Source organism: Callorhinchus milii, unplaced genomic scaffold, assembly GCF_018977255.1.
Source record: "Callorhinchus milii isolate IMCB2004 unplaced genomic scaffold, IMCB_Cmil_1.0 Scaffold3, whole genome shotgun sequence".
NCBI classification, from domain to species: domain Eukaryota; kingdom Metazoa; phylum Chordata; class Chondrichthyes; order Chimaeriformes; family Callorhinchidae; genus Callorhinchus; species Callorhinchus milii.
Window position 1 is genome coordinate 6,367,737 of NW_024704744.1, and position 20,176 is coordinate 6,387,912.

At 42.9% G+C, this 20,176-nt stretch overlaps 1 protein-coding gene and 1 non-coding gene across 2 annotated transcripts in view; one reads left to right on the forward strand and one right to left on the reverse strand.

Moving 5' to 3' along the window:
- LOC103179019 (KH domain containing, RNA binding, signal transduction associated 2) overlaps window positions 1-20,176 on the forward strand; it is a 99,840-nt gene that overhangs the window by 68,921 nt on the left and 10,743 nt on the right. The window contains exon 5 of the mRNA XM_042332753.1: window positions 13,955-14,037. Coding sequence (XP_042188687.1) covers window positions 13,955-14,037 — 83 coding nt within the window. The remainder of the gene's footprint in view (window positions 1-13,954; window positions 14,038-20,176) is intronic.
- Window positions 16,594-16,665, reverse strand: trnaa-ggc. The gene has a single exon. It is a non-coding gene; the product is annotated as a tRNA-Ala (tRNA).

Sequence of the window (20,176 nt, forward strand, 5' to 3'; positions counted from 1 at the left end):
CTTACTCTTGATCGCCAAGTGAATGCAACATTGGGTGAGGGTACAGGATTAGGATTGGCTCTATAAGTACAAGATGTTGCTGTGAGGGCTATTAAAGAGTCTGATGGTTCTCATAACAACAGTGTGCACTTACAGAGAGCCTTTCATGTAGAAACAGTAGGAAACCAGTTCAATGTGTATTATCCAGAAAGAGTGGGAGCCTGAGCTGGATGCAAAATGATGGAGATGGGGTAGGAGGGAGATGATTGAAGCCACAATCTAAAGTGTTAGGTTTCTACATGAGTTTTAAAAGTAGGGAAAAAGTGGGAGGGGTGGGGGGCGAGAGTCAGAATGGCTGAAAGCTCGCCCACCAGTGGGGGCAGGAACATGAAGCAATATAATACAATACAAGTTTATATTTATATAAGCACCTTCCACATTACTTAACAGAACTGGCTGGGTTCCCAAGCCGGGGGTGGCTGCCGAGGCTGTGTGTGGTGGGGATGGGAAAGATAACTGAAAGCGCAGTCAAAGAGGTATCTTGAGGCAGAGCTTGAACGAGATGAGGGTCGGAGCAAGTCGGAGGGAGTTCTAGAGAGTGGGGGTAAAAAGTCAGAAAACTCACCTGCCGATAATGGGATGATTAGGGCGGGGGACATGAAGCAGGCCGGTGCTCACTGAGTGAAGAGAGCAGCCGGGTGGGTAAGGTAAAGGCCAGAGTCGGCAGAGCGCAGGAACTGGGTGGGGGAAGAAGGATATCAGGAAATCACGGAGATTAGAGGTAGGATGTGGTAAGGCCATTGAGACATTTGAAGGTTAGATCAAGGTCTACTAGGCTCTTGGGCTCACACTGTGTAAATTAATGGACACTTAGTTTAAAGAGTTGAGGTCTGAGGGCACCCGTGAAACCAAGCCAGCAAGACTCAACAGCAGCGTCAGGGCAGGAGTAGGGGAGTAAAAGGGAAGAAGATTCTTAATGAAAAGATACAACTTGCATTTATATCATGAACATCACACAGAGTGCCCTCTCAGAGCATTTGTGGAGTCCTGTAGCTCAGTGGTTAGAGCACTCGCTTTGCAAGTGAGAGATCTGAGTTCAATTCCAGGCAGGGCGAAACCTTGGGCAAGTTTCCTTACTCCACACGCCTAATAATAATCCCTCCAAAAAACCCATAACAATAATTAAATTGGTCATTTTCAATCTACGACTGTTTGTGGGACATTGCTGTGCGCAATTGGCTGCCGCGTTCGCCCACAAATATACAGTCAATTCACTTTACAGTGTGTTCTGTGAAGCGCTTTGGGACGTCCTCCTGACGTGAAAAGCGCTATATCAAATGCAAGGATTATTATTATTATTATTATTATTTAACAGTTTAACATTTGGAAGCTTGACTTCCAGCTAGGGAGAGAAGGGAGGTGACTGGAAGGGCATCAGATGGGATCTGAAGACAGCAAAGAGGGGACAAGGCGAAAGGTTTGAGGCGGGGAGTTCCAGAGTTGAAAGCCAGTTTACATAAAGAACAGATGAATATTCTGTGGGCTGACATAACTCTTTTTCAAATGTTATTTCCACGATAATTTTGCAGCAGGCCCAAATATTCTATTTTATTTAAATTTTGTTACATGACCGGCTGCTGGATTTTGTGGCAAAAGGTTTTATCAATTTGAATAAAAGTTGACCATTGGAGTTGTCCACTCTGTGTGAAATGAGATGACAGAGGTTTACAGCTGGAACTTCTTGTTTAAATTAGATATCAATTTTTTATTAGCATGGGGGAATGTTTGAGCCTGATGAGGAAATCATTGCAAGAGGAAAATTGAACATTAATCACCGAATCAAATTATCATCTCCAGCATTAGCAATGAATTCAAGGAGCTTTATATGCCCTGAATATTTTAATGATGTGACATACCTCTGTGGACGGACAGGGCATATTAAAAATGGTTCACTTCTAATTCAGCTGCTGAACATGGGGATACGATCAAGGATTAACACTGGGAGTGTTAAAGGGAGGGTGAGGTTATCGCAAAGGGAGATTTTTCTCCTTGTGTCCTGGCCAATAAATCCTCCAGAGAGAATTGATCATTCAATTGGAGGCTGTTTGTGAGAAGTTGCTGTGTATAAATTCACTGCCTTGTTCACCTACAAAATACAACCTCTACACTTATCAGTTTCAAAGACACAATAAGGTGCTACATCAAACACAAGGATTTTTATTAGTTTCTATCACACAGAGAACTGTTTGAACACAGACTGTTTCACCTCAGTTCCTTTTGAAGCTAAGGCTACAGAGTATTTACAAGGGAACTTAAATAAAAGTATTTGAAGTGAAATGGACTCTTCTCTGCTACAAAATCTAGGATTATATATACAACAAAAATGGATTTTGAACTTTAGTACTGGTTAATACTTCATCGTGGTGTATCACCTTTTAACTAGATCTAATTATAACAATAATCAGTGCATTTGATATAGTGCTTTTCAAGTCAGGAGGACATCTCAAAGTGCTTCGCAGAATTTACTGTCAAGTGGATTGACTGTGCATTTTGTGGGTGAAAACTTGAGAAGTAAAGGTATTTAATGCATGACTCCACTTTTTGGGGGAAATTATTTTTAGATTATAGGGAATCTTTTAATTCTATTTCTGGGCATTTTCTCCATATTTCTTAATACCTTTATTTCCCTGTCAATCAGCCTTTTAAGCATCCCGATCGATTGCACATTTCCAGCCTTCTGAGTCAGTGGATTCTCACAACTCTTTGTGTGTCTGTCTGCACAATTATCCGACCCAGATAAAACAGGTTTTACAGCTGTAGACTACAAATTGTAGTGTTTATTGATTATCTGATTATATCAAACCATTCCCACACGACTCCAAACTAATTCTATATTCAGGGCAAGTCTGGAACCCAATAGATGGTGTCCAAATCCTTGACTCTTAAGCACCTTAGGATGTCCTCCTGATGTAAAAGGCATTATACATATGTAATTTGTTGTTGTTGTTGTCCAAGAGAAGTCAATAAAGTACCCTCAAGCTACTCAACAAATATACACCTTAAACATATCATCGTGAAAATTATAATAGCAATAAAAAAAATTACATTTGATGCAGTGCCTTTCAATTCAACAGGACATTGCAACATGCTTTACAGGATTTACTGCAAACCTTCGCCATCAAAGCATACAGTTAATTCACTTCACAGTTTATTCTGTGAAGAGCTTTGAGACATCTTGAAGACGAGGTGAAAATTGGAAATAGCAAGCACCTAAAAGTACCAAAGACAGTCATAGGATGTGAGGAAAGGTCGCTTATCGTATCAAGACCATTTCTTCACCACTTATAATCCAAATAATCTTTCCATTTGATATAACACCTTATCACACGGTGTCAAAGTTTCTGCAAAATTAAGGAACTGTGCAAACACAACAGCCGATTTGTGCACAACAACAACTACTTGCATTTATATAGCGCATTCATGTGGGGCAGCATCGTGGAGTGTTTAACAGTGGCGTAGCCTGGGGCGTGAGGAGGTGACCGCAAACATGGTCGAAGAGGAAGTTGACCGAAAAGCGGGGAAGGAGGGGGCAAGGCGGAGAGATTAGGGAAGAGAGTTCCAAAGCTTCGGGGTGTAGTAGCTGAAAGCGCAGGACAACAATGTCCCGCAAGCAGCCATGAATTGAATGACCAATTTTTATCTGGAGGATTGTTGGCCAGGACAACAAGGGAGAAGGGAGAAAAACTCCCTTCTCAAACAGCGCCAAGGGATCTTTAATGTGCATCCAAACAGGCAATCCGAACCTCAGTTTTTACATCTCATCTCAAGGACATATCCTCTGGCACTGCAGCACTTCCGCAACACTTCGATTGGAGCATCAGCCCAGACTGTGAGCTCAAAGCCCCAACATAGGGCTTGAACCCATAACCCTGGAGGTGAAAATGCTATCGACTGAGCCAGACTGACAACTGGTTTGTCGGGAAAATGGTGTCACCGAAAAAAACACTTCAGGCATCAAGTGCATCTCCTTCAGGGAAGCCCTTGTAGGTCACTTGACGCTCACCGTGTTTGATTTGCAGCCAAACGTTCTGAAGATGTAACATAATATTCGATTAGCTTTATTAGAGCAGTTTCGCATTGACTGGAAACGCTCAGCGAGTAATCAATAACAATGTCGAGAAGCTTTTCCTTCTCCATCTTTTGCTAATGGATACCATTTCATTCTGTTCAATCAGGGCGCTATTTCCTGTCTCCGTATGCATTACAGTACATTCATTCTTGTTAAAATTGATCCACCATCTTTTAGCTCATCCGTTTACATGAGTGGCAGCCTGGCTTAGTTAGCAGCACTCTGTCAACGACAGCAACAACAAGATTACATTTACATAGCGCCTTTCACGTCAGGAGGACGTCCCAAGATGCTGGACAATGTATAGCATTTCAGACCCGAGCTGGGGTCAGGTGGGGGGAAGGGAGGGATGGGAAGGGGGATGGCTGATGGCATGGTCGAAGAGGAGAGTCTTGAGGCGGGATTTGAGGGAGGCTAAGGAGGGGGCGAGGCAAAGTGACTGGGGGATGGAATTCCAGAGGTTGAGGGCAGAGTGGCTGAAGGCTCTCCCGCCGGTAGTGGGGCAGGTGGGTCGGGGGACGTAGGGCAGGCCAGAGTCGGCTGAGCGGAGGGAATGGGCAGGTTGGTAGGGGGTTAGGAGGTCGCAGAGGTAGGGTGAGGCGAGGCCATGGAGGACTTTGTATGTGAGGACCAAGATTTTGAACTGGATTCTCTGAAGGATAGGGAGCCAGTGGAGTCGGGCGAGAGTGGGGGAGATGGGGTCACGGAGTTTGGTGCGGGAGAGGACACGGACTGCAGAGTTCTGGATTATCTGCAGCCTGTGGAGGGAGGAGTTGGGAAGGCCGACAAGCAGAGCGTTTGCATAGTCGAGCCTGGAGGTGATGAAGAAATGAACAAGAGTTTCAGGGGCCTGAGGGGTGAGGTAGTGGCGGAGTTGGGTGATGTTACGGAGGTGAGGGAAGGCAGAGCGGATCATGGCTTGAATGTGGGGGAGAAAAGACAGTTGAGGGTTGAACAAGACACTTAGGTTCCTGACTGGCCTGGTGAGTTGTAGTGTGCAACCATGTCCTCTGAATCAGAAAGGTTGTGGGTTCACACCCCATGTTGGGACTTTGAATTCATAGTCCAAGCTGACTCTCCAGTGCAGTGCTGAAGGCAGATTCACCAGAATGATACCAGGGCTAAAAGGGTTGAATGATGAGCACAAGTTTCATAACGTTGGTTTGTATTCCCTTGAGTTTAGAGGTTGAGAGTCGAACCGATTGAGGTGTTTAGAATGATAAAGCCATTTAATAGGTTAGATATAAGAGAAACTATTTCCCCTGGTGGTTGAATCCAGAACAAGGGGGGTGTAATCTTAAAATTAGAGCTAGGCCATTTAGGAGTGAAATCAGGAGGTACGTTTTCACACAAAAAGGTCATGGAAATCTGGAACTCACTCCCCCAAAAGGCTGTGGATGCTGGATCCATTCCCATCTTCAAGAATGAAGTGGATAGATTTTTGTTAAATGGAGTTGAGTTAAATGGAGTCAAGCCATGATATAGGAGAATGACGGAACAGGCTCGAGGGACTGAATGGCCGACTCCTATTCCTATGTTCCTATTAAGAGTTGTCCACAATTCTGCGTGAACTTAAATGTTATAACTTTCAGTGGGTCAAAGTCGGTTGTGAAGTCAGCTGCGGTCACATTGCCTGTCAGCACTCACTCCACCAGGGACCCAGGAAAAAAAAACTCCATCGTGCAGCTTAATGGGGCAGCATCTAAGTGAGAGTGTGGAGGCTTGTGAATGGGCACAATCTCTGCCGGTTTCCCACATTTGCCAACGACCATCAAAAATGTGCTTGTTTATTCATTTGAAATGTGTATCTATGTACATTACATTGAATTTGGTACGTATGCATTAACATATCCAGAAATATCAGGGAAACCTAGTTAAAGGATTGCCTTCAAGTAATAAGCCTGTTAATTTTTACAGCAATGGAGCCTAATCTTAGTGGAGGGTAATGCGTTGTAAAAATTTTAATCTCCGAAATGTAAATGACCTGCTGCAAAGTTATGTGTTTGCACAGACTGCGCTATGTTTATAACAGAACCATCGCTTTTCATTTTCCAATTAACCATTTTAGAAATATGCAGAGCAATATCCAAACTCTTTAGAGGCGGAGAAATAGATTCTTCTAATTTCATGCTGCGGTGATTGTTGCACCATTATTACTGTATTCCTGCAGAAAAACACGCTCTGCTTTTTTTTAAAATTCCATTCTACATTAAATACACGTTTATTATTTATTTCCAGATCACAAGCCCTTTTGGTTTGGATCGTGTTATTAATTTAGACTTCGTCTCTGCCTTGTGATTCAGAAGGACATAATGGGAGCAAATTCTTTCACCACACCATCCTCCAAAATCGAAATTTCCCTGTGAATGTGTCCTCTGTTCCCCTGTGAGATGCACACTGCCTCACTAATTCTGTATTAGTATTAGGTGCAGGCTGGCAAGAACCAAGATTTGGGGACCACAGAGTATGTATTGGGGGCACTGCTAGATTTTAACCAACAAAAAGCACACAGGTTCATGCTGCTTATCAAACAAGGACTACTCTACTTATTAGTTTTTTTGGCATGCAGGGTTAACATGAGCTGAGTGGAAAGAGTACCTGCTCAAATTGACCAAACACAAAATACTGTAGATGCTGGAAATCTGAAACAAAAACAGAAGTTGCTGAGAACACTCAGCAGGTCAGGCAGCATCTATGGAGAAAGGAAAGTGAGTCAACGTTTTGGGTCCATGACCCTTCGTCAAAACTGGGGCAAGCTGAAATGACAAAGGGCCGTAACCAGTTCTGTTTTCACTCAAAGTGACTGGTCTTCCTCACCAAGTCTTGCTGATGAGTTGGGATGGCAGCCCTGTCATTAGCAGTGGCCTGGAGCATGCAGACTGGTACCAGACTACTAAAAGTTCGATAGAGGTTGACTCAATCCCGATATTCATTCCCTTTAATACTCTAATTTCCAAGTATCTATCTATCTTTTAACATCACAATTGATAATATATCAAAGGCTCTCAGGGGCAGTGCAAAACAACATTCACTTCATTTCCAACCAATTCTGTTTCATGAAGTGCTTGAAGATGAATTATTTTATGTGAACATGTGCTGTGTGTCATCCTGGCTCAGTTGGTAGCATTCTGGCCTGAGTCAGAAGGTTGCGGGGTCATTCCCCAGGTCGGGACATGGAACCTAAATAATCCATACTTCAATGCAATGCTGGGAGTGTGTTTCATTGTTGGAGGGGCCATTCTTGGGTTGGGATATTTTTCCCGGTGTCCTGACAAAACAAATTCCTGAAATAATATTGGACATTCACTCCATCTTGGTAGCACTCTCGGTTTGCACACAGCAATGTCTCACAAACAGCCCATGAGTGAGTGACCAATTCTATTTTGGTGGTATTGTTGGTCAGGAGACCAGGTGAAACTCCCTTCTCTTTTTGAATAGTGCCATGGGATCTTTAACATCCACCTGAACAAACAAAGGGGACCTCGGTTTAACATCCCAAAAACGTGATAAAGCGCTATATCAAATGCAAGGATTATTATTATCTCATCCAAAGGATGGTATCTCTGACAATGCTGCACACCCCCAGCATTGCATTCGAGTGTCAGCCTTGACTATTTGATTCCAGGTCCAGTCCCGACTCAGGCTGCTACACTTTTTTGGGTATAACAAAAAACACTTCCTACACTCATACTGTCTTTGTTTTGAATATACGACCCCTTGTTCTTGAATTCTGCGCAGAAAAATATCTCAAACAAAAAATTTCCCAAAGTTTTCTGAAAATGGCTCCGATTTTACGTATCCCAAGCTTCTCTGCTCAAGATGATATAATGTATCGTTTTATATACATTTATTAAAAAAGCCAGACATTAACACCTGCAATGTTCATATATCTCCGGCTCTTGTGGTATTCGGTCAGTTCCTTGGTGACAAATAGACTTCAGCCTGGAGCTATAACTAACCTTGGAGGATGGGGCTGCAATGCCATTTCCATTTGAAGCAGCTGAAGAATTATTGGCCAGAATACTTGGAGAATAAAATTTGCCAGGAGGGAAGCTAAAAGAGATCTAGGGGTGTGAGTTTGACTCATTGCTCACTATGTCAAATAGCGAGGCAGCAATAAACATGGCAAGCAGTACGCCGGGCTATATGGCCAGATCAGTTGATTTCAGATTCCCTGAAGATATACTCCAGCTCTGTAGCACTCTGGTCAGTTTGCATCTGGAGCAGTGCATATAGTTCTGATTAAAGAGAGCTGCCGAGGCCCTTGAGGTAGTGTAGAGAAAAACAATGAGAAGGCTTGACAACAGATATCTCAAAGGGGACCTTGTAGAGAAATGTAAGATGTTGAATGGAATTGAGAAAGTAAACCCAGAACAATATTTTCAGATACAACAGGAAAATTTCTATACACAGAGGGAAATTAACGGCTGCAATGGAATTATCAGGAAGGGTGGCCGATGTGCTGTTTCAAACCTTGTGACGTATTTTGAGACATCTCAAAGTTTTGATAATGCACTATACCAAATGCAAGGATTATTAACTTTCTGGACCAGAGGTGAGCGTGCCATCATCTGAGTCCAGCTGACACCAGTCGACAATTTCAGCCTTTCAACCTTTCTGCTCCTCCTCTTGGAATTCTATCCTGGACCCTCAGACTCGCTCCCTTCCCTCATCTCGTTTAATTTCTGTCTCAAGACCTATCTATTTGACCATAATTTTGGTCACCTTTTCCCCCCTCAGCTCCTACCCCCATCCAGTACTGTGAAGCACGTTGGGATGTCCACCCGATGTGAAAGGTGGTACATAAATATAAGAGAAAAATAGAAAAATATTTCAACACCCGGAAGTTTCAAAGAAAAAGTGTATTGCTGTGAACAACAACAACTTGCATTTTTAAGAGCACGTTTTATGCTGGTTAGCAGCTCGGAGCACTTAACAGTGGTGTAGTTTGAAGCCGAGCAGGGAGAAAGGGGAAATGACCATAAGCATGGTCAAAGAGGAAAGTCTTCAGGTATTATCTGAACTATAAGACAACAACTTTAATTTATATAGCACCTCTCATGCTGGGTAGCGTCCCAGAGTGCTTGACAGTGACGAAACACAACGCCGAGCTGGGAGGAGAGGGGAGGTGACCATAAGCATGGTCGAAGAGGAAGGTCTTCAGGTGTGACCTGAAGATGGGGAAGGATGGGGCAAAGCAGAGGGATTGAGGGAGAGTGTTCCAGACTTTCAGGGCGTAGTGCTGGAAATTCGGCCACCGATGGTGGAAAGGAGGGCACGAGGGACAAGCAGGAGGCCGGAGCCGATCAAGTGGTGGCAACGGGTAGTGGGTTGGGAAGTAAGCAGGTGTGAAGACAGGAAAAGAGGGGTCAAAGCAAAGGTTTTGAGGCAGAAAGTTCCAGCGTGGCTGAAAGCACAGCAGCTGATGGTGAAGTGTCTATATCGAGGAACTGTATCTATCAAGAGGAATACATGTAAGAGCCAACAGTTGGCATATGAGAAAAATATGTGTGCTTCCATGAAAGGGAAGCATGCCCACTGACTGAGAAGTTAATCTGAATAATCATTGTGAAGGTACATCAAACATTATTTCAGGGCTCTGAAAGAAATAATTCAATCATGACAGAGATTGCAAGATTAATTAAAAACTTTAGTGAGCAAGTGTCTTCGTAATATCAAATAGATTGTGTACGTGCGAAGGAATGTCGAAATCGAGTCACCCCTCTGTGGCGGTCTCAGTAGTTTGGTTCCTGAGCCAGGCAGGTTCACAGTACTCTGAGGCACTATTACTGACAGATCAGCAAGCCTGGCTCATTGGCCGGACTTGGACAGACCAGTCACTGAGAGCAGGAATTCTTACCACTCAGCTCCTGCTGACACTCCTACCCAAAGCTCTAAAGGATGGTGGTTCGAGCTGGATAACCAGTGTTTACAGTGGTTTTAGCTGGTTTAATTCCTGCAGCATTCCTTGACACTTCCTTATCTGCACCTATTATGTTTCATGGGATTGGGCTAGGAGGGTGCAGCCCTCTGGGGCGAGCGAGTATACTCCTGGTCGCGACAATATGATTTCACACATATGTGGCACTCTCAATAGTTTGGTCTAGATACTTTTAAGCAAGTTGTTGGGTTTGCACGTATGTCAGATACCCGGCTGATTGTATTAAAGATTATGTTTTGCTACAGACTAAGTTTTATTCTCAACTATTACTTGGAGACTCCCCCAACTATCATTCTGCAAATATAAATTGACTACTAATACATTGAATCTAGAAGCTGTGTGGAGTCCTGCAGCATAGTGGTTAAAGCACTCGCCTCGCGAGCGAGAGGACCCAGATTCGATTCCCGGGTGGCGCAAAACCTTACATAGATTTCCTCACTCCACATGCCTCTGTTTATCTAGCAGTAAGTAGGAACCCAGTTGTTAGTCAATTGGCAGATCGCTTTCCAGGGGTAATAATCTCTCGTTTCCCCCTCAAAAAAAATTGGCTCACTCAATCCACATATGTTTGTGGAACCTCGCTGTGTTTAATTGGCTGTTGCATTTTGCCCACAAAATACACAGTCTATCCACTTACAATATATTCTGTGAAGTGCTTTGAGATGTCTCAACAACATGATAAGGCACGATATCAAATGCAAGGATTATTATTATATTATTACTACAGCACAAATACAGATCATCAACTAGTCCATGCTGATGATTATACTGCAGCATGAGTATCCACCCACTCTAATCCCCTCTGCCATTTATTTCTATTCCCTTCTCCCTTATGAATGCATAGAGTTTCCTCATGAAATGCTTTGTTGCTTTCTGCTTGAGCAAGGCTTCCAGCAGTGAGCTCCACATTCCCACCACTCTGTGTAAAGATGCTCCTCTCTTTTAGATCTGCCAGTGTCTATCTTATATTTATATACCTTTGTTTATAGATTCACCAACGAATGGAAGCAGCCTATTTATGTTCAAAACTTGGTTTTGGTGGATTTTTTCAAAGACAAACCACATACATTCTCGGTGCAATTTCATCAATTTTCCTTAAATATTTCATTGCAGTGTCAGCTTCACAGACTTCTGGTTTCTGAAGGGATTGTAAGTGGAAACTATTGCGAGCCTGTTTAGAACCATAGATATTTACAGCACCAGAAGAAGACTATTCAGCCCATCATGTCTGTGATGACTCCTTTACCTGCCCTTTCCCCATACTCCTGTAGTTTACTCTTTTTATTTAAGATATTAATCTTGTACCCTTTTCAAAGATTATTCTGCCTCAACCACACTCACAACAGTGCAATCCATATCCTAACTACTTTGTTTGCATTTTGCACTTCAGTGGATGAATCAAATGTCATTTGCATAATAAAACACATTAAACTGAGGTGTCGTCTGCCTATTCAGGTGAATGTTGAAGATCCCCTGCCACTGTTCGAAAAGAGAAGGGGGTTTCTCCCGGTTTCCTGGCCAACAATCCCCCCTAAATAAAACTTGGTCGCTCACTCCATGGTTGTTTGTGGAACATTGATGTGCGCAATTGGCTGATAAAAATATTCAAGACGTCTCAAAGCACTTCACAAAATATACTGTAATGTGAATTAACTATATAGATTTTGAAATATATTTTTTCCCCAAAAAATATAAAGTCAATCCACTTTACAATATATCCTGTGAAGCACTTTGAGACATCTTGATGACGCGATAAGGCTCTTTAAGAATAAGAATATTCCTTGTATTTGATATAGAGCATTATCACGTCTTCAAGACATCTCAAAGCATTTCACAGAGTATACTGTAAAGTGAATTCACTGTATATTTCTTTGTGGGCGAAACGCAGCAGTCAATTGCGCACAGCAGTGTCCCACAAAAGGTCGTGGATTGAGTGACCATATTATTATTTTTTTTAAGGAATTATTATTACACCCAGAAAAGCGATCCACCAATCGACTAACAACTGGGTTCCTACTTACTACTAGCTAAACAGAGGCGTGTAGAGTAAGGAAACTCTGCCTAAAGTTTTGTTCTGCCTGGCAAACGAATCCTTGTTTCTCTAACCACTCTAGTGCTCTAACCATTTAGCTACAGGACTCCGCTATATCAAATGCAAGGATTATTATTATTAAAAGCTATGGCTACATCTTTAAAACTGTCGACAAATGGCACTGTTGTGACAAAATAAATCCTCATCACCTCCTGGGATCTGTATATAAAAATAAATAGTAAGAGGTGAGTTAAAAGTAGCAAAGTACGCATATAGTGATAAGACATAACTACACATGCACCCTTTGGGTCAAGTAAACGAGGAAGATGGCTCCACAAAGTGCAAGAGGGGTAAGAGCTGGAACAGAAATTCTGCTACATATTTTAAAAAATTGTTCTCTACCCTTTGAGTTCAGTTCTTAACGGTCAACACATTTCTAACGGAACAATATTATACTCGAATATAATACTAGTTTGTTCTTTTTGACATAGAGCCTTTCACATTCAGGAGGACATCTCAAAGTTATTCACAGTATTTGCTGTATGGTGGAGTGACTGTGTTTTTGTGGGTGAACGCGGTAGCCGATTTGCGCACAGCAATGTGTCCCACAAACAGCCATGGAGTGAATGACCAATGTTATTTGGAGGATTGTTGGCGAGGGCACTGGGAGAAACTTTCTTCTCTGTTCAAATAGTGGCAAAGGATCTTTCACATTCGCTGGAAAGGCAGACCAGGGTCTAGGTTTAATGTCTCATCTAAAGAATGGCACTTCCAACAGTGCAGCACACCTCCAGCACTGCACTGGAGTGCCAGCTTAGACTGATGAGTTGAAAGTCCTAATATTTCTGTACATTTCTGCAGTTCTATAGTTCAAAGGCAATAAAACAAGTGGTCATAGGTTCAGGTTTCTGAAGGGCAATTTTATGACAGACACCTACAAGGCTGTAATTAACAACTAAAAATACAATTAACAATTTGATGAGGAAAGATGGTTGAAGGCAATATGTTGGGACCCGTATAAGAAACAATTTGACCCTGCAATGGAAGGCCAGTAGGGTGGATATTCTGGAAGGATGAGATCAATGGGAAGAATCTATCTTGTTCCAACTTGTGGTTCTATTTGGCACCAACCTTGCTCCCTGGCATTTTAACCATGACTACTTTTGGTTATCCTAGAGAATCAATAACAAAAATAACAACAAATTGCATTTGTACAGCACCTTTCACATCAGGAGGATGGACAGTCACTGGACAGTCAGGGATTTGGACTCAAGATGGGGGTTAGGATCAGGAGGAATACAGGAGCATAGGATTCAGCCCCTCAAAGCTGTTCCACCATTCTTTAAAGATCATGGCTGATCCGTATCTCAATTCCAATTAGGAGTGGAGGCCAGGGAGGGTAGGGATAGGAGGCTGACCACTGCAATCAAAGTTCCACTGCAATAGGCAGGAACCCAAAGAACGGGCTTCACGAAAAAAAATGCAATGTTATCGGAGGAAGAATTATTCCCAAAAAATGAAATGAAGAATCATCGTCGCCCAAAGAAACTAATATCATTCATTTTTATGTGATTTGTGATGGGCAAGATTGTGATGAAGGTGCTTGATATTAATTATGGTGATGGTGGAGCTAGGCTAGGCCAGACACTTACACAGGACCTCACACCCCAATCAATCCTCTAACACCATTCAATCATGCTGTTGTAATATTAAGCAGACTGCTCTCCTCTGTCGGCTTATTGCTAAGTCGTGTATCAGGATAATTCTGGTGCTGCCCTTTCCTTATTTGAGCACTGTTAGAAATAATCATTCATTTAATCTACATTCTAATGGACATAATTTCATCAGAATGTGCAAAATTGTGTCTCTTCAGGGCTATGATGACGGCTATGGAGGGGAGTATGATGATCAAAGCTACGATGCTTATGACAACAGTTATGCAACTCAAGTGGAGAGGTAAGTAATGCATTAACTTAATGCAACTAATGCTACAGATTACATAAATGTGTAGGTACTACACATTTACAAAATTGCAAAGATGCATTGTTGCATAGATATATTGGAAGGAGGCGCAAAAAGTCTAGAGACCCATCATGTTTTCTCTCAGAAGAAAACGGGGTCACTGGGGGCAGAGATTTTTCACATTCAGCTCCAGTTAACCCTGCGAGCCAAAGCACCTATGGTTAGGGTGGTCCAAGCTGGACTAGAAGTGTGAAACTTCCCGGATAGTATTTTAATGGCAAGCTTAGCAGTTTAGCTAGTTAAATTCCAACAGTACTTCAACACACACTCTGAGGTTCCCCAAGGCTTAGCTCTTGCCAACCTATGCCTAATACTGTCTCGAATTAACTAAGCAGGATGTGTCCCTCCGATGAGAGAGTGCACATTCCATTCCAGTCATGGGAATTTCCATTTGTAGGTGGAATGCATGAAATTCGCAGTTTGGTTTCAATTTTGGACTCTCTTAAGCATGGTGATGGGTTTCCATATATGTCAGACACCCGGCCGATCAAAATAAAGTGAAACTCCCTACCCAACCTTCCTTACAATATTCACCTACACATCTCTCCTAGTCCTGGCCAGTTAATCGTCTCCTGGAGGAGATGAGACAACAGAGACAAACCATAAAGCCCTATTGCCTATTTAGGAGGAGAGGGAATGAATATTTACCTGGACAATTCCTGGCTGACTCCCGAGGACAGCATGTTACTTCTGGAAAACTAATTTGTGCGAAAGTGCTGGCAGCTTCCCGAGACAAAATATTTCCTGGTTTACAGGAGAACGCAGAAAAAGCAGAGAATTGGGATTCGATGGCTTCATTGTAGGAGCAAACTCTTTTACGCTATTAGAATGGGTTAAATGGTTATCCGCTGTGTTGCAGATTCAACTATTTTCCCAAGTGGTTGACACCTGTGTGTAAGTCACCTGTCACAGGTGTTCTATAGAGTTACAGTATATTTTTATTCAGGAGGGATATGTACTGACCATTTGTATAGCTGGGCAACTTTAGTTAAACAAAGTAAATATTAAATGAAGCACTTTTATGCAACCAGGTTCTTTAGTCACTCAATGCAAGAAATGTAGGAAATGCTTGCAAGAGAATAATGGAGAAGACATTTATCTTATAATTTGGTCACTCAATCCACAACTGTTTGTGGGACACTGCTGTGCGCAATTGACTGCTGTGTTTGGCCCATAAAATATAGTCAATTCACTTTACAGTGTATTCTGTGAAGCGGTTTGAAACACCCTAACTGCGTGATAAGGTTCTACATCAAATGTAAGGATTACTATTATTATAACAGGAATTAATATCTTGGGGTACAGTATATAGTTTAGGACATGACATATGCAAGCAACTGCCAGGATGGTGGAAAGCGAACTGGATGGATCTTGGTCTTCTTTCAACGAGCAATTCTTATGTTCTTATTAGTTTTTAACTGGCGAAAATATTTTCAGTACTTTTTCCACAGGCAAATCTACCAGTGGCAATGGGTCTAATGGATGCTGAGTGCATGACTGCCAACCAAACATTCTTGTGTGCTTGTCTCAGGCCTGTCGCTGCCTGCCAGTCAGTCAGACAGACCCACAAGCTTTCGATGGGTGACTTCTTTGCAGCTCTCATCTATCCCTCGCGGAGTGCCACATAGCAGCAGGGAGCAGGGGGAGGAGGGGTTGAAGGGGAACAAAGTCCATTACATTATTCAAATTGTCCCGCTTGATCCACTCTCGGAGTGCTGCTAACAGAATGTGTAAAGATTCAGCAGTCTAGACCATCCTGCCCTGTGAGGTAGAGAGGATTTTTGCTGGTGCATTGCCTCAAAGAAAATTGGAACTAGTAAAAACAAAACGTATCCTTAGTGACCGCTTCACGCAATATAATATTAGATTACATTTGTGTAGCACCTTTCACGTCGGGAGGATGTGCCAAGGTGCTGGACAGTCAAGGATTTGGACCCAAGCGGGGGTGGGGGGATTGGGGATAAAGGAGGGTGGCGGGCAGGAGGGTAAGAGGGTGGCCGAAGGCATAGTCAAAGAGGAGGGTCTTGAGACATGCCTTGAAGGAGGCAAGGGAGGGAGCGAGGCAAAGGGAATGTGGGATGGAGTTCCAAAGAGTGTGGGCAGAGAGGCTGAAGGCCCGACTACCCATGGTGGGGCTGGCCGGTGCAAGGGACAGGGAGCAGGACGGAGCCTGCTGAGTGGAGAGCGCGGACAGGTTGATAAGGGGTTAGCAGGAGGGCCTTGAAGGCGAGGATGAGGATTTTAATAAAAGCAATAATAATAATCCTTGCATTTGATATAGAGCTTTTCACGTTTTCTAGACGTCTCAAAGCGCTTCACAGAATATACTGTAAAGTGAATTGACTGTATATTTGTGGGCAAAATGCGGCAGCCAATTGCACACAGCAGTGTCCCACAAACAGTCGTGGATTGAAGTAACCAATTTATTATTGTTTTTTTTCTTGAGGCATTATTATTGGGCGTGTGGAGTAAGGAAACTTGCCCAAGGTTTCGTCCTGCTGGGAATCAAACCCAGGTCTCTCGCTTGCCAGGCAAGTGCTCTAACCACTGAACTACAGGACTCCTTTCGAACTCTATTCTCTGGGGAATGGGGAGCCAGTGGAGCCAGGAACTTTCCCTTGTATTAATTTGTATCTGTAATTGCCAATTAGGAATTGAAAGGAAAGAGAGTGGATGCAGTTTGGTTGTGTTTTGTTGCCTCCCAGCTTTGCTCTTTCCTCTCCCTGCATGAATCCCTCTAATCTGGATTTCACTCTGATCATGGTACAGAGACTGCCCTTGTCAAAATTACAGATGATATTCTCTCCTTCTGTGACCAACGCACTCTCTGCCTCCTTAACTTACTTGATTTCTCTGCTGTCTTCGACAATGTTGATCATTCTATTTTTCTCCACCTTCACGGTCCTGTCCTTACCTGGTTTACTTCTTACCTTTCCCAGCGTCTCAACTTTGTGTCAGCCAACACCTACTCCTCCCGTACTAGCACAGTCCCTGGTGGAGTTCCTCAGGGCTCTATCTTCAGTCCTCTCCTCTTTAACATTTACATGCTCCCGCTTTGTGATATCATTCTCAAGCAGGAGATTAACTTCCACATGTATGTAGATGATGCCCAACTCTATCTCTCTGCCTCCACCCTGAGTTCCAAGACTACTTGGGTCCTGACCGATTGCCTGACAGACATCAAGTGCTGGATGAGAGTCAATTTTCTCCAATTGAATGTCAACAAGACAGAGGCTCCCATGCTTGGCTTCCGTCAACGCCTTTTCACCTCAGGCATTGACAGCATCACTCTTCACTTCACTGAACCAATACGGAATCTTGAAGCAACTCTCAACTGTCCTTTAACCCCCATATCTCTGCCTTGACACATTCAGTTTTCCCCCATCTCCGCAACATTGTCTTCCTCCGCCACTACCTCTCCCTCAAGCCCCCAAGACCCTTATCCATGCTGTACCCATTTAAGAAGCAGGTAGAGTGGGAGGATGGTAGAATGGGTATCCTGAAACAATGAGATTATATGGGCCGAAGGTCCTTCTTCATCAGAACCTCTTTTCTTATCTTAGGATATCCAGAGGCGTCCAGCCATAAAGTGAATAACAGGGGCCTCAACGTACTTATATTGTGGAGCATTGCGTACTTCACTGTGTGGGTGCTTCAAATGCATACTGCTCATTTGAAGTGCTCCTACAAACTGTTTTTCAGCTTATAAAACTGTTAGATCTGAAAGCATATAACATTTCCATTACCACATCTGGGCCACTGCATATTGAAAAGAAAATCTATTAATAAGTTTGTATCAGCCCATATGATCTCGCGCTTTTGTTAAATTTTATTGATGTAAAACAAACAATGGGGTTCAACTTTATTAACCTGTTAAAATCTGGCCTCTAAATGTTGATATTATCAACGCTTTATTTCAGCCTTCAGCCTCTCTGCTCCCACCCTTTGGAATTCCATCCGACAGTCCCTTCGCCTCGCTCTCTCCCTTGCATCTTTCAAGGCCTGTCTCAAGATCCTCCTCTTAGACTATACCTTCGGTCACCCTCCTACCCCTACGTTCCTTGCCCTCCACTCCTCCTGATCTCAACCACTGTACCCCACCCCCACTCACCTCGTGTCTAAATCCCTGCCTGTCCAGCACCTTGGGATGTCCTCCCGACATGAAAGGCACTACACAAATCCAATTTGTTGTTGTCGGTGTTGTATTTAACAACACCGCTGATTGGAAGTTTATCGTGCTGGATCGTGCCAGAAAGCATGCAAGTCTTTTGAATGTTAAAACATGTTTCAAGACCTCCAGGAGTTAAAACTGTAATGCAGTACCGACTGTTTTTACAGTTAAAAACAGTCGGTACTGCATTACAGTTTTAACAGCGCTGTAGTTGGAACAATGCCATATTCGTTAAATTTTATTGACCTAAAACAAACAGTGGGGTTCAACAATATTAACCTGTTACACTATATATAATGTATGTTGAATTGTGTGTTCCTTATTTCTGTTATGTCTGAACTTCTGATCAAATAGCTTGAGTGCAGCAATTTAAGGGGAAACATTATTTGAAGGTTTAGTGTTGTCTTCTATTATATTTGACATGTTGAAAGATCATGGGTACATTAAAGTAAGGTTGAAAGTCTGCCATTATTCAGCTATGCAGACACTTGATTCCCTTTGGGTAACGTTAAGAGCCGTGGCGTGAATTTACAAGTCAAGAGGCTGTTATTGTTGTAGTGCTACTCAGTTTATTTGAATATACTTCAGTCCCTCTATTTATTTCATGTAAGGAGACTGTAAAAAATACAAACTTATTAATAGATTTTCTTTTCAATACGCAGTGGCCCAGATGTGGTAATGGAAATGTTATATGCTTTCAGATTTAACAGTTTTATAAGCTGAACAAGTAACCTTGCAAATGGATGGAAAATGTTGCTTTTTTTATATATACAGTGCTTTCCTGGTCGTCTTAAGCCTTTTTTTTTGTAGACAGGGTTTTTCCAGCATGCATAAAATCCCCTTGATTGCATTGGTACTGAACTGTGAGTTAAATAACTGAACTGTAAAGAGATTTCTATCGTTGCTCAAAGCAGATGTTCAGGCAGCATTAAAATGGCCAGGGATCAGTTTTGAGGATATGAACTTCATTGATGAAGGGGCTCATTGGGTTTCGTGAAAGCTTTATACTTTCAACTTAGTTGGTCCAAAAATAATATCTTAGCTTCTGTCGTACAAATATTCTCTCTCTCCCATCTTTCTTAAGTCCTTGCCTCCCGCCTGCCGCCCGCACAGACACAATTTTCCACCTAGGAGTATTGGGATAGGACCGAGTTTTCCCAAGTGCTTGCTGTTGCCTTCTACAATGTATGCAAGAGCACCTCACCTTACTCAGTTCATGTTGTTATTCAGAGCGACCAGAGATCAGATCAAATGGGACATTGCCTTGAGCAAATTGACTGCCGATTTGGTCTATAAAATGCATAGTCACTACACTTTGCAGTAAATCCTGTGAAGCTATTGAGTAGTCCTAGGGAGGACTCCCTTAAGATATCGGGAGGACTTCCCAGTGCCTTGAGGGTGTTCCCGACTAGACAAGTGCTCCAGGAAGTTACCCCGTTTGAAGGGTCCAATATAAATGTAATTTGTTGTTGTTGTCATGCTCCCGATGTGAAATATCATATGCAAGGATTATTACCATCATTAAGTCGGCATTGCAGACTTTTAGATTTCTTAATTAAGAAATTTGTTTAGAAATACTGCAAAAATAGAGCCCTTTAGCTCAAATCACTACTTCTCATTAGCCTCACATGGACCTTCCAAGGTTGTGAAATTGTTTCCTCTCTTCCTCACTCCCTTCGCTCAGCGAACACGGACCTGCTTCATGTTCCCCGTCACCCTACCGTCAGTGGGTGAGCTCTTAGCTATCCCGTTCTCTGGACCTCCATCCTCATGGTCCCTTCAATCTGCTCCCTCTCACCCCTCATCAAGGTCTGCTTCAAGACGTACTTCTTTGACTTTGCTTTCGGTCATTTTCCCCTCCCCACCCCTTTCGCCACCCAACCCACAGCTCGGTTGCCCAGC